The 15,330-nt window shown below is 46.0% G+C and overlaps 1 protein-coding gene across 1 annotated transcript; it reads left to right on the top strand.

Moving 5' to 3' along the window:
• Positions 1–1,277: 1,277 nt before the first annotated feature.
• Positions 1,278–3,678, top strand: LOC130417429 (uncharacterized). Its single transcript, XM_056742991.1, has one exon. It carries the CDS (start codon positions 1,278–1,280, stop codon positions 3,549–3,551), a length of 2,274 nt encoding a protein of 757 aa, XP_056598969.1. The 3' UTR covers positions 3,552–3,678.
• Positions 3,679–15,330: the final 11,652 nt, after the last annotated feature.

Raw genomic sequence — 15,330 nt, 5'->3', positions numbered from 1 at the left:
TTGTTGTCCAAGCCTCTCTTGCTCGCCTTAGTGCCAACCAAAAGTACATCTTTGAATCAATCTTGTCCATTTTTGGCAAAGACATTGCAGAAAACATCATGATATTGGTGACATTCGCAGATGGTAAAGAGATACCAGTTCTGGAAGCCATCAAAGCTGCTGACCTGCCCTGTCAGAAAAATAAAAAGGGACAACCCACCCACTTCAAATTCAACAACTCAGCTGTGTTTGCAGACAAGAAAGCAGAAGAATCTACAGTCTCTGACAAGGATTCTGATGAAGAAGATGATGATCATAAACTTGCCGAGATTGTTTGGAGATCAACCTTCAAACAGATGAAGGCTTTTTTCAAGGCACTTGGGACCATTGAAAGTAAAAGTCTGACACTGACTATAAAGGTCTTGGAGGAACGAGAGCGTCTTCAAAAAGCCATGGCAAGTCTGACCCCTCAGATAACCGCTGGCCTTTCTAAACTGAGTGAGATTAAAAAGTTCAAGCAATGTTTGAAAAAAGAGAGTGAGAACATGACACAAAATGAGAATTTTGAGCAAGATGTAGAGGTGGTGAATGCAGTCAGAACTCCTGTCAACTCTTTCACCATGAACTGCAACAAATGCTTCTTCACATGTCACTCCGACTGCTTCCTCCCTGCAGAAGATGCTCTGAGCACTTGTGCTGTGATGGGTGATGATGGCTATTGCGTTGTATGTCCTGAAAACTGCCATTACTCTCAACATCTACGGGAAAAAGTCATGTGGTCATATAAAACAAAATTAGAGAAAAAAACCATTAATGAGCTAAAGGACAACTTTATGAAGGCAAAAGGGAAATTCATGGATTCCAAACAAATGCTTGATGCACTTGAAGATGAATTTAATGTTATCGAACAAAAACTAATGAATCTGATCAAAATGTCCTCTGAATGCTTAAGAAGACTGGATGAAATTGCACTGAGGTCAAAATCTCTCTCCACGGCCGATTACCTCGAAATCCTGATCAAAACAGAGGAGGAGGAGAAGAAACCTGGCTTTGAGGACCGCATCATTGGACTTGTGAAAATGAAACAAGAAGCTATAATTGTGGAAAAGATAGGAAGGGGAGAGAATTTGCTTGAAAAAGAGCACCAAGTCATGGTGGAGAGAAAGAAGAGAATGAAGACCGTCGCACTGAAAATTATAAAAATGAAATCAATTGTTAGTGCTTTACAGTCACAAAACCACCAGGAATCACAAAAAGAGAAAGAAAACTCTGGCCTTGATAATTAAGCTCTAATCAAAATGAGACTGATAAGTAAAAAAAATATAAGCATCACTTACGGCGATCTGTCGCTCACGCTTAAAAATCAGTCACCCAACCACACCCGCACGCTTTCTTTCCCCGAATTCATCGTTGCTTTTTCCCGCTACACTGACGTGATCTGCACTGCGTTCCCTCATAGGAGACGCGAGCTGGGCGATTATCTCGCTATCGTGGCAGAGCTCGCTCTCTCCTATGGGGGCGCGCATTTTTACACGTATCACAGACTTTTCTCCGCCAAATGTGCAATTCGTATAGCTCAGTGGAACCAGTGCCCCTACTGGGGAGCATTGGACACTGAGCTGCATAACAGGGTTTTTCTGGGCGTCCGCAATATTACATGCGCGGTGTGTCGCTCAGTTGCGCATACCACATTAGATTGTCCCCTAGTCACTCCCTCTCTTCCCCCACGCTCAGCTTCGCCTCCCCAGTCTACCTGCTCTGTTCCGCGCCTGCCAACCCGCCCAGTTCACCAAACCCAAGGGCAACCTGGCAATTTGGAGGCTTGTAGGAATTTCAACGCCGGAAGATGCGTCAGGCAGCGTTGTCGCTTCCTGCATGTGTGCTCATTTTGTAGCGGAGCACACGCACGAATCGTGTGCCCATTGTCTCAAACGCAGAATAAAAAACTAAAAAATTACCTTTCGACTCCCGTGAACATTTCTTGTTTGTCTTCAGAATTGTCCTTGCACCCCGACTTTCAATTCACTGACTATCTTCTGACCGGTCTCTCGAACGGTTTCAACCCCGGCGTCGTCAGTCTTCCGTCACACAGCTTAATATGCCCCAACCTCCAGTCTGCGCTCGCCGAACCAGAGTCAGTCGATTTCCTCATTAAAAAGGAGATCGACGCTAATTTCATTATTGGCCCCTTCGACGCTCCCCCTTTTCCTGCATTTCGGATCAGCCCCATTGGCATAGCGACTCGTAAATTCTCTGGAAAAAAGCGCCTCATTTTCGATCTCTCGTCACCACACGGCTCTACCTTCCCTAGCATTAATAGCCTCATTCCGATCGAGGAATTTTCCCTGCACTATCATAACATCGATCAAGCCATCACTTTAATAAAACATGCCGGTCATGGCGCTTGGCTAGCAAAAGTCGACATCACATCAGCATTTAAAGTCATGCCAATCCACCCAGACTTCTGGCACCTTTTCGGCATTCGATGGCGCAATAAATTTTACTTTTCTGTCCGTCTCACCTTTGGCTGCAGAAGCAGCCCAAAAATTTTCGACATGTTGTCGGAGGCAATTTGCTGGATTCTCTCTAACAATTATGCAATTCCCTACCTTATCCACCTACTGGATGACTTTTTAATCATCTCGTCTCCCGACTCGTTTCCGGCTGCACATCTAGCAAAAGTCCAACAGGTTTTCAAAAATCTCGGCGTTCCCCTCGCCCCAGACAAAACTTCAGGTCCCAGCACGTCCATCGAATTTCTCGGAATTAAATTAGACTCGCTTAAATTCCAGGCTTCTCTGCCGAAAGAGAAAATCGATAGAACGATCTTGATCGCGTCCTCCCTATTATCAAATCCCCGCTGCTCAAAACGCGAGCTTCTGTCTGTTCTCGGCCATCTAAATTTCGCGATGAGAATAATCCCGCAAGGTCGCCCGTTCGTTTCACACCTCCTCTCTCTCGCGTCATCCGCACACGCTTTAGAGGACTCGTTATCCATATCCAGCTCCTGCCTCGACGAGCTGAGCCTATGGATAAAATTCCTCAGACAATGGAACGGCTTGTCATTTTTCTACAGTGACATGGCCTCTTCCCCCGTCGATATTCGCCTATTCACAGACGCCGCCCCTTCCGTCGGTTTCGGAGGCTTTTACCAAGGCCGTTGGTTCGCGTCCACCTGGCCCCCCCAGGTTTTAGAGATCCCTTATGCTTTAGCATCCTCAGCTCACTTTGAGCTATATCCACTGGTCGTCGCAGCATCCCTATGGGGAAAAGAGTGGTCAGCTTCCAGCATAATCGTGCACTGTGACAACGAGGCAACTGTTCATTGTATTAACAAAGGCCGCTCCCACTCCCCCGCCATAATGCCGTTCCTCAGACGCCTCATCTGGATCTCAGCCTGTGACCAATTCATTCTAACTGCCAAACACATTCCCGGATCAAAAAATCAGATTGCTGACGCCCTTTCTCGTTTTGCCTTCCAGAAGTTCAGGCTGCTGGCACCCGAAGCAGATCCTTTGCCAACACCGGTACCTCCCTATTCGGAGCTGATATTCCAGTTAACCACCCCCTAAAAACCCTCATCGATGCCTCTCTAAACTCCATCATCCAAGCCGTCTCCCTCAGGACCCTCCAATCTTATCTAACTGCATGGAAAAGCTTCAAGTCTTTTCACCTGGCATTCAACATTCCCTTTCCCGATTTTTCTGTCATCACCATCACCTCCTTCATCTCCTTCCTAAACTCTTCAAAAAACCTCCAGGCCAGCTCAATTAAAGGCTACATGAGTGGAGTCCAGTTCTTCCACAAACTCATATTCAATTCTCCTTCCGCAGCCATAGCCAGCTCCCAAACATCTATGCTTATCAAGGGCATTCAACGTACCCAGCCTGCTCGCCAGGATGCAAGGCAACCCATAACCCTGGATATATTGACCAGATGCATTTCCACCCTTCGTAAAGGATACCACTCCAAACACGTCGATCGCACACTCGACACCATGTTTATACTAGCATTCTTTGGATTTCTAAGATGTTCAGAAATTTCCACAACATCCATTTTCAACCCCCTAACCCATCCAACGGTATCCGACCTGTCAGTAGTCGATTCAGAGACTATGTCATTTTCCATTAAACAGAGCAAGACGGACCAAACCAGGAGAGGACATTTCATTTACATATTCAATCTCCACTCACCAATTCAACCTTATCAGACCCTCCTAGCCTACCTCCACTTCAGGAAATCCCAGACCACAACCACATCGGATCCTCTATTCGTCGACGAGTCTAACCGCCCAGCTACACGCTTTTGGTTCCAAAAGCACCTCAAAGCTGTCCTGCTCCTATCCGGTATCCCTGCAGACCACTTTTCCGGCCACTCCTTCCGCATAGGCGCAGCAACCACAGCAGCCCAAAAAGGCCTCTCGCACTCTCAAATCCAAGCACTAGGGCGCTGGACATCGGAAGCTTTTAAGAGCTACATCAGGTCCGATCGCTCTATCATCAGGGAAGCTCATCGAACCCTCATTTCCAAGATCATCTAGAGAATTCATACTTCACACGCATGAGTTCGAACATCCTCCATGCCAGCCGAAATCTCACTTACAGGAGATCTCACCGCCGATTCAGCCGGCTCAGGGGCCAGTGCTCAAGTCTCAGGCTCTGCAGCAGCAGTTTTAACAGCAGGAGTCAACATCGCAGCAGCGACTACCCTGGCAGAGACCAACACTACGTTTCAAGCAAAGAAGCCAGCGTTGCCACAGCAACAGCCTCAGCCAAGGCCAGCTTTCCCATTTCAAGCATGGAGCCAAGTGCGGCAACTAAGAATCATCCACAGAAGCCTATGCTTCCGTCACAAGGGCTGAAGCCAGCGTCGCAGCAGTGACCACCTCCACAGAGGTCAGTAGTTCCATCACAGTGCCAAAGCCAGCGTCGCAGCAGCGATCGCCTCCGCAGAGGCCTGTGCTTCCATCTAAGGCACAGAAGCCAGCATCACCGCAGTGACCGCCTCCGCAGAGGCCAGAGCTTCCATCTAATGCGCAGAAGCCAGCGTCGCCGCTGCGATCGCCTCCGCAGAGGCCAGTGCTTCCATCTAATGCGCAGAAGCCAGCGTCGCCGCAGCGATCGCCTCCGCAGAGGCCAGAGCTTCCATCCAATGCGCAGAAGCCAGCGTCGCCGCTGCGATCGCCTCCGCAGAGGCCAGTGCTTCCATCTAATGCGCAGAAGCCAGCGTCGCCGCAGCGATCGCCTCCGCAGAGGCCAGAGCTTCCATCTAATGCGCAGAAGCCAGCGTCGCCGCAGCGATCGCCTCCGCAGAGGCCAGAGCTTCCATCCAATGCGCAGAAGCCAGCGTCGCCGCTGCGATCGCCTCCGCAGAGGCCAGTGCTTCCATCTAATGCGCAGAAGCCAGCGTCGCCGCAGCGATCGCCTCCGCAGAGGCCAGTGCTTCCATCTAATGCGCAGAAGCCAGCGTCGCCGCAGCGATCGCCTCCGCAGAGGCCAGAGCTTCCATCCAATGCGCAGAAGCCAGCGTCGCCGCTGCGATCGCCTCCGCAGAGGCCAGTGCTTCCATCTAATGCGCAGAAGCCAGCGTCGCCGCAGCGATCGCCTCCGCAGAGGCCAGAGCTTCCATCCAATGCGCAGAAGCCAGCGTCGCCGCTGCGATCGCCTCCGCAGAGGCCAGTGCTTCCATCTTATGTGCAGAAGCCAGCGTCGCCGCAGCGATCGCCTCCGCAGAGGCCAGTGCTTCCATCTAATGCGCAGAAGCCAGCGTCGCCGCAGCGATCGCCTCCGCAGAGGCCAGTGCTTCCATCTTATGTGCAGAAGCCAGCGTCGCCACAGCGATCGCCTCCGCAGAGGCCAGTGCTTCCATTTTAAGTGCAGAAGCCAGCGTCGCCGCAGCGATCGCCTCCGCAGAGGCCAGTGCTTCCATCTTATGTGCAGAAGCCAGCGTCGCCGCAGCGATCGCCTCCGCAGAGGCCAGTGCTTCCATCGAAGACGTCAAAGCCATCGTCACCACAGCGATCGTCCCTCAGAGGCCAGAGCTTCCATCTGAGGCATCGAAGCCGGCGTCGCCGCAGCATTCGCCTCCGCAGAGGCCAGTGCTTCTGCCTCGCCTTCGGCCATCTACAACTTTCCACGAAGCAAGCATCACAGCAGCAATCACCACAGCAGGAGCCTCCATCAGGCGCTCTGCTACAGCCGGCCCCCGCCTTCAGTTGCCTCTTTCCAGTATCAGTCTTAACAACAGGGGCATGAAGCAATGAAGCAGCGTTCATTTGGATAGTTCCCGAAAACCCTAATATTACAATCTCTCCAAGCACTACTGCCAGCACCTCCTAGATTCATACTTCTCATCACTGCATTGGGCACCCACCTTCTTTTATCTTCTCAGTCTGAACCATCCTCGGGGGAACCCCTACCCCTTTCTCGTCCCATAACAAACAACATCTCCCAAGGAGCCCTCATCCTCTCGTCTCTACCTTAACACAGGCCACGCCTCCGCAGCGCTTGGCATCATGTTGGGGGGTATACGTACTCCGGCGGCTGTCCCACTTTCTCGCTTTATGGGGGTGTGCTCTGGGCTCAGACCGGTTCCGAGCTCGGCGCACTCACCCGTACTAAGGTAGAGTGTTTCGGGCTCGGATAGATCTGGCGAGCTCGGAGCCTGCTTCCCGGACAGCACGCCAAATACGCATAACCAAGCTTTATCATTATCCCTATCTATATCACTGTTATCTGTGTAGGTGAACTCGTGAAATGATGTTTAATTAACAAAGTTCGGGAGGAGCCGGAGCATATAACCAGCCAGCTGGTGTGTAATCAGCAATCACAACGTATACACAATCAGCCTAGCGAGCTAGCTAATAAATAGGGAAACCATCTTACCTGCTCGTTCTCCTAAGATTAAGCACCCCTCCCCCACCCCGGCTCCTCTGCCAAGCTCATTATCCTGCAGGAACCCGGGGGGTGTGCTCTGGGCTCAGACCGGTTCCGAGCTCGGCGCACTCACCCGTACTAAGGTAGAGTGTTTCGGGCTCGGATAGATCTGGCGAGCTCGGAGCCTGCTTCCCGGACAGCACGCCAAATACGCATAACCAAGCTTTATCATTATCCCTATCTATATCACTGTTATCTGTGTAGGTGAACTCGTGAAACTAGCATTCTGTTGCTGCATTTACAAATGTTGGTTTGGAGATATGTCCCTTGCAAATATAATTAGCTTGTCTCTCTGAAGCAGAAGCATGATGTTATCACATTCTACTTTATGTTGAAATTTCCAAATATTTATCTACTTAAATAAATTTGAACTAGTATATAATTTTTAGATGGTGTTAATTTTGGACACTGAACACAACATGTGGTGTGAATCAAAAGTGCTGCTAGTCTATAAACAATAAACCTTTTTCTCTCATATTTTTTATCCTCTGTCATTACTTTTTATGGCATTTTTAACAAAAAGTATTTTTTTTCTATCAGAAAGATGTCTGACTTTGGCACAATTGAACTGGCATGTCTTGGCCGACCTTTTCAGCTGGGAATGTTTTATGACTGCCGAAGAGATCTCCTCATTCCAGGTAATAACAAGCACACAGTGCAGTTAACACTTCAATAACATTGTAAATGCTCAAGATGAGGAAACGCTTTAAGTATAAAGAAGTCCTTTTCGAGTCAAGAGCATATATATTTACACTTGTTGAATTTTTTTCTTTTGACATAATTTTGTTAATATTTGTTTACACTCTACAATAAAGTTTTATTTTTTAACATAAGTTCATATAAGCTTACACATTTACAAAAAATAAGTAATAAAGTTTTTCAAAATGTATTAATATTTGATAATGTTAGTTGAAGTAGCAATGTGTAGATAGTAGCGGCATCTAGGGGTGAGGTTACAAATTGCAACCAACGCCTAACTCCACCACTTGCCCCTCCTTTTCGAAGCACTATAGTGGCTCTAACAGGACAAAGTCACTCTCACTTCTTGCCTAAGGAGATACGGTATTTACGGAACATGCTTTGTAGAGTAGTTTGTCCACTTAGGGCTACTGTAGAAACAAAATGCAGAATTCCATGCAAGCAGACCCGCGATGTATGTAGATAGAAATAGCTCATTCTAAGATTAGAAAAACATAACGCTTCTTTATGTAAGATCTTTATACACATCTAAAGACATAGTTCCCTTTCTGTCGGTCTCTCGACGTTGTGTCGAACGGACAGAATGGGGTTTGATCTTGAGAACCTATCATCTCTGATTGTTCTTTTAAAAGGCCAATGAAGTAGGCGAATGGCATGCCAGTTTCCGCTCCATACATACAGGTAGAAATGGAAGATGGCAAGCCCATTTATTCACCTTTTGTTCTTCAGAACCTACTAAGCTGAAATGATGAGCACATTATCTCCTGATTATCTACTGGATTCTATGACGCAGAGCTGCGGATTCATCCTGGTCCGTGCAATTTCCCCTGGGCATTTCGGTAGCAAGCTGAAGGTGTCTATTAGAGCCAATTTCCTAAAAGACCAAATTTCTCACAGCGTACACTTGTCGCCAGGCATGTCTTGAAGCTGTGACCTTGGGTGTGACCGCCTCGTCCTTGAGTCTGACAGGCACAATACCTGCATCTTGCTTTTTTGGGTCACCAGCATGCTGAAGTAGCGTTCGTGGATACAGGATGTCCGCACTGCGAGACATGTCTATCAAGATTTTGCGTTCACGGTTGGCTGTGTTCTATTTGGACACAGCCAGGGGCGTACCAGCCATTTTAAAAGTGGGGGGGACAGCTGTCAGGTGATGTGACCCTCAAAGCCATATTAACATATTATGCACATAATGTACAAGTACATGCATTCATGTTCATACCATCAATTTTAAATAGAATACTGACACCTGTTATTAATACTTACACCGCCAGGCACCCGCCCAAGTTTCGGGGCATTCTGTTCACCTCAATGCGCCTAGAGTTGTTTGCCTTTGCGCACAGCTGGCCGCAGGACAAGCAGAAATACTCTTTCCCCCCAGTCCACAGGTCCTGTGCAAGGTTAGGGAAGAGGAGCATCAAGTTCTTTTGGCTGCGCCCCACTGGCCCAACTAGACTTGGTTCTGAGAGCTGACGCTTCTGACGACAACTCCCAACTTGCCAATTCCCCTGATGAAGGACCTTCTTTGTCAGGGGAAGTGCATGGTCTGCCACACGAGACCAGACCTCTGAACCTCCACATTTGGCTCCTGGACGGGAAGAGGAGATCCTGAGGGACCTCCCTCCAGTCGTTGAGAGTACGATCAGTCAGGAAAGAGCCCCAGCCACTTGGTGACTGTTCCCGCATGGAAGACCCTAAGAGCTGTGCAATCAATGTCGTGCTGTCCTTACTTCAAGCAATGTTAGAGAGCAACCTCTCTCAAGATCTATTTCGCCGCTATTACTTCACATAACGATCTTGTGGCAGGTAAGTATTTCGGTCAGCACGACCTGGTTACACGAGTCCGGAGGGGCGCGAGGTGGATGAATCCTCCCTGACCATGCTCCGTACACTCTTGAGACCTTGATGTGGTCCTTGTGGACCTAGGAATGGCCCTGTTTGAGCCGGGCGACCCCAGGCGTTTTTGAGACACGGCCAAGCTATGTGCCCAAAGTTCCCACCACTCCCTTCAGGGACCAGGTGGTGAACTTGCAGGCGCTCCCCTCCGATTAGGAAGACCCAACCCATTCCGTGTTGTGTCCAGTACGCGACCTGCGCCTCTACTTTGACCGCGCACAGAGCTTCAGAAGCTCTGAGCAGCTCTTTGTCTGCAGGACAGCAGAAGGGGACAGTTGACTCCAAGAGCGAGCTGTCTCCAAGAGAGATTGGCGCACTGGATCGTGGATGCCATCACTTTGGCATACCAATCCCAAGATCTCCCTTGCCCACTGGCAGTGTGGAGTCACTCCACCCGGGGTGTAGCCTCTTCGTGGGCACTGGCTCAGCGTGCCTCTCCGGCAGACATTTGCAGAGCTGCGGGTTAGGCTACGGCCAATACTTTCGGGAGGTTCTAAAACCTTTGTGTAGAGACGGTGTCTGCCTGTGTCTTACACACCAGGTAAGACCGACGGCCAGCTGGGGGTACGCCTGTGAAGTGGCTTCTCCCCTTCATCAGGTGACTCAGTGCCCTGTTCCAGCTTCCCTAGTTCCTCCACTGGACGAAGTATAAGCATTCCATCCATCACTAAGCACTTCCAGCTTACGAGCCAGGCGGAGCGGCTCGTATTCCAGGCTCAGTTGAGGCTCCCCTCCTTGGGTAGTCCCATCTGACGTTCTTCACGGCCGTTAGTAAGAGCCTCTTGTCGTGATTCATCCATTAATGTCTTACTACAGCACTGGAATGTTACCATTCTTGGTTGTGCTCATTTATTACTCGCCCAGGTCGGTCAGTGTTGCTCCACTGGAACACTGTGACGTTTCGTTTAGGAAACCCAGTCAGACGGTTCGACACAATGTCCAGAGAGCAACAAAAAGGGAAAGTCTTGGTTTCGTATGTATCCTCAGTTCCCTGATGGTGGTAACAAGACATTGTGTCCTTCATTTAACAATGCTTCGCGTTCCGCTGAAACTCAGAAAATTTAAAGACCTCTGCTCAGAGTACAAACTTGTTTTTCAAAAAGAGCTCAGCCAGCTACTTCCATCTATAAGGGGAGGTGGAAAAGAGGAACAGGAACTTGTGGATGTCTTGAACAGCAAAGAAAGATCTCCATTTCATGGTGTTCTGATAACAGAATATCTAAAAGACAGACAGCGAGAGATTAATGTTGTTAGATCTTATCTAGACATCATGAATGATGTTCCTGCGCTATCATCCAGCAATGACCTGGACAAGGTGGTTCTGAAAGCAACCAATGACTATGTGATAGTTTTTGCACTCTCCTCCTTGAATGAAAAAGAACAATACATTACATACATGGAAAATAACCTCAGGACTCCATCATGTTTCAGCAAAGAAACATTAATTTATGACCCAAGTTCTACAATGAAGCCTGAGAAATGGTTCACCTCAGGAGACGTAACTGCACTGAACAGGGCAAATATACAGGCATTTCTAGATTTCAAGCAGGCCAATGATGGAAGAAAAAATATTGAATTCTGCATAGCATCAATCCCAGACAAGCTCAGCACTGCCTCCTCGATTCATGTTTATGAACGGGGGAGACTTGTGAGCTCACAGTATGAGCTCCCCTCAAAACCACCGAAACCAACCATCTTGAGTGTGGAGCATGACCGTATACATCTCCAAATCACACCTCCTGAACATGGCACTAGTTGTGTGGAATCATACAGCATGTCATACCAGTCTGCTCAAAGCTCTGAGGGGACAGACATGTATACGAATAAGGTTTCAGATTGTGTCACTGTCAAACATTTAGAACCACATAAAGAGTATCAGTTCAGCTACAAAGCGGTGTGCCGTCCAGGGGTAAGTCTTTCTAGTGATGTAACATCATTCTTCAGGACCCTTCCATGTTCTCCTCCTGGAACACCTATAGTCAAAAAAGTAGAAGCTGAGTCTGCAACTGTATTCTGGGATGTTCCTTCATCGGTTGGTGAAGATGTCCTGGTCACCGAATATGTGTTGGAATATAGAGAACACATAAAGGATCAAGAAAACGAAATTTCATGGAAGTCAGTGAAATCTACATGCAGGGAGTGCACTCTTCAGCAACTGAATGCAAACACAGATTATGCCATCAGAGTTTTGGCAAATTGTGCTCATGAAGGAAAAAGTTTTCCGAGCCCTGAAACTGTATTTTCTACCAGTTCTGAATGTGCATGGTCAGACAAAGATGGATGCGAGTTATTCTTGAAGAAATCCACTCGCATACAGAAAGGTAATCCTTCAATTCATGCGCTGAAGCTACATAAGAAAATTGGAGACAATGTGGGTTTCAGTCAGTATGTCTTTGGAAAAAAGGTGGAGGATGTGAAAAACAAAGTCATTCTTCTGTTGGGATCGACCGGTGGTGGAAAAACCACGCTGGTCAATGTCATGATCAACTACATACTGGGGACAAAGTGGCAGGATGGATATCGCTTCAAACTGATCAATGAAGTTACCAATCGCACCCAGGCAGAGAGTCAGACATCTAGTGTCTCATCTTATGAATTGTACAATCATCCAGGCTTTAAAATTCCCTATTCTCTAACAATCGTAGATACACCAGGATTCGGGGATACAAGAGGAATGAACTATGATAAACTGATAACAGAGCAGGTCAAGAGCTTTCTTTGCAGTCCGCTAGGAATTGATCATATTGATGCAGTCTGTTTTGTTGTCCAAGCCTCTCTTGCTCGCCTTAGTGCCAACCAAAAGTACATCTTTGAATCAATCTTGTCCATTTTTGGCAAAGACATTGCAGAAAACATCATGATATTGGTGACATTCGCAGATGGTAAAGAGATACCAGTTCTGGAAGCCATCAAAGCTGCTGACCTGCCCTGTCAGAAAAATAAAAAGGGACAACCCACCCACTTCAAATTCAACAACTCAGCTGTGTTTGCAGACAAGAAAGCAGAAGAATCTACAGTCTCTGACAAGGATTCTGATGAAGAAGATGATGATCATAAACTTGCCGAGATTGTTTGGAGATCAACCTTCAAACAGATGAAGGCTTTTTTCAAGGCACTTGGGACCATTGAAAGTAAAAGTCTGACACTGACTATAAAGGTCTTGGAGGAACGAGAGCGTCTTCAAAAAGCCATGGCAAGTCTGACCCCTCAGATAACCGCTGGCCTTTCTAAACTGAGTGAGATTAAAAAGTTCAAGCAATGTTTGAAAAAAGAGAGTGAGAACATGACACAAAATGAGAATTTTGAGCAAGATGTAGAGGTGGTGAATGCAGTCAGAACTCCTGTCAACTCTTTCACCATGAACTGCAACAAATGCTTCTTCACATGTCACTCCGACTGCTTCCTCCCTGCAGAAGATGCTCTGAGCACTTGTGCTGTGATGGGTGATGATGGCTATTGCGTTGTATGTCCTGAAAACTGCCATTACTCTCAACATCTACGGGAAAAAGTCATGTGGTCATATAAAACAAAATTAGAGAAAAAAACCATTAATGAGCTAAAGGACAACTTTATGAAGGCAAAAGGGAAATTCATGGATTCCAAACAAATGCTTGATGCACTTGAAGATGAATTTAATGTTATCGAACAAAAACTAATGAATCTGATCAAAATGTCCTCTGAATGCTTAAGAAGACTGGATGAAATTGCACTGAGGTCAAAATCTCTCTCCACGGCCGATTACCTCGAAATCCTGATCAAAACAGAGGAGGAGGAGAAGAAACCTGGCTTTGAGGACCGCATCATTGGACTTGTGAAAATGAAACAAGAAGCTATAATTGTGGAAAAGATAGGAAGGGGAGAGAATTTGCTTGAAAAAGAGCACCAAGTCATGGTGGAGAGAAAGAAGAGAATGAAGACCGTCGCACTGAAAATTATAAAAATGAAATCAATTGTTAGTGCTTTACAGTCACAAAACCACCAGGAATCACAAAAAGAGAAAGAAAACTCTGGCCTTGATAATTAAGCTCTGATCAAAATGAGACTGATAAGTAAAAAAAATATAAGTATATTAAAAAATAAAACTATTTATAGTTTGTGAATAGCAAAAAAATTGTCAAATGCAGCAACAAACATATATGATTCTTTCAAATATTGATCTTATCTCCTTAACAAAAATACTGAATATAATTGTAATTTCCCAATTTTATCTTGATACCAAATGTAACAACATTTTTTTGTTCAAGAGAATAGACTACATGCACGCAGGGTGATGACTTACTGTATGTCCACTACAGTCAGCTCAGCCACTTCTGTTCTCATAGCGCCAAGGAACTTTTAACCAAGCGATAAAGATATATATTTTTTAGAAACTTTCCGAGTGCAGAGACAAAACGCAGAAGCGATCATGCATAGTCTATTCAGCAACAACTGTCTTTCCCAATCTGATGATATTATACCTATAAGTAACACTTTGAATATTTGAAAGAGGAATGGACTCTTCTGATTGTTAAATAAAGCCTTATCTAAAGCCTTATGAGTGTTTGTGGTTAGATGGAGGGAAGGTTGCATTAATGAAAGTTCAGAAATCCTGTGTGGGGAAAAAGGGTTCATTTGCAGACAGTTAACAACACTGTACAGTATACACAATGTATCACACAAAAACAATAAAGTACATTATACATTACAATAAAAACAAAATAATGTTCTTCAGAACATTTGATGTTTCAAAAGTAATGTTTGCATGTAATTTGACTCAGATCAACTAATTTGAATTTATCATGTTGCAAAATAAAAAGTGTTTTTATATTAGCCCAAAATGAAATAAAAATGTATGAATACGTTTAAAGCTAGAATATAAGATTCAGTGACAGTTCAGTCCTGGTCTGAAAAATTTGTGGTTATGTTATCAGATATTATATACAGTATCTCTCAGAAGTGTGTACTACATCCCTCACATTTTTGTAAATATTTTATTATATCATTTCATGCGACATCAATGAATAAGTGAAACTTTGCTACAATGTAAAGTAGTGAGTGTACAGCTTGTGTAACAGTGTAAATTTGCTGTCCCCTCAAAATAACACAACACAAAGCCATCAATGTCTAAACTGCTAAATTTTTAAACTGAAACACAGACATCAGTTTCACTCACCGCATGTCTGGCCTCTTTTAGTGCGGGTACGGCTCCATATATTAGTTTCAAACGATCTCCAAATCCTGCGCTATATCCACAGTTTATATAATAAGCTTCACCCAAATGCAGTGAACAAAACTGAACTTTGCAAACATATGCTCTCTCTCTATCTCCTCCACAAAAGTGAAAGTGACGTCTGTGCATGCTCCTCCTCCTTCTCTGGGCGTGCCACTTGCTTTTCGGGGAGAATTGTCCAATACGGGACCAAGAAAAGTTGTTACAAAACTGTTTTTTATGTTTGAAAAAAAACTTTCCGAAACCTGTACGATCGCTGGGGGAGTGTATCCAGCAAAGAAATATTACGTAATACGCCCAACTCGTTTTTTGACAAGTTGACCATGTTTCACGTTTAACAGTGTAAAGAAGTCAGAAAGCATGAAACACCGTTGCATGGCCGCTTTAATACTAACAGGAAGTAGGCCTATATCTGCTTCCAAGACGAGTCCAAATGACGTCAATCCCACGGAAAAATGCGTGTGAATAAAAATCAACTTGGACATTGAAGAATAAATATCGTTTTCGTCTGCTCAGAATTACTTCAGTCATCATCAGATTGAAGCGTTATCATCCTGCAGGATAGTTTGCTTGTGCAACGTCTGATAGCCCCGTCTCCCCTCCCTTCCGCTA

This window comes from Triplophysa dalaica, chromosome 3 (genome assembly GCF_015846415.1).
Source record: "Triplophysa dalaica isolate WHDGS20190420 chromosome 3, ASM1584641v1, whole genome shotgun sequence".
NCBI classification, from domain to species: Eukaryota; Metazoa; Chordata; class Actinopteri; order Cypriniformes; family Nemacheilidae; genus Triplophysa; species Triplophysa dalaica.
Note: the sequence above shows the minus strand (reverse complement) of the source record. Positions and strands in the feature narration are given on the sequence as shown.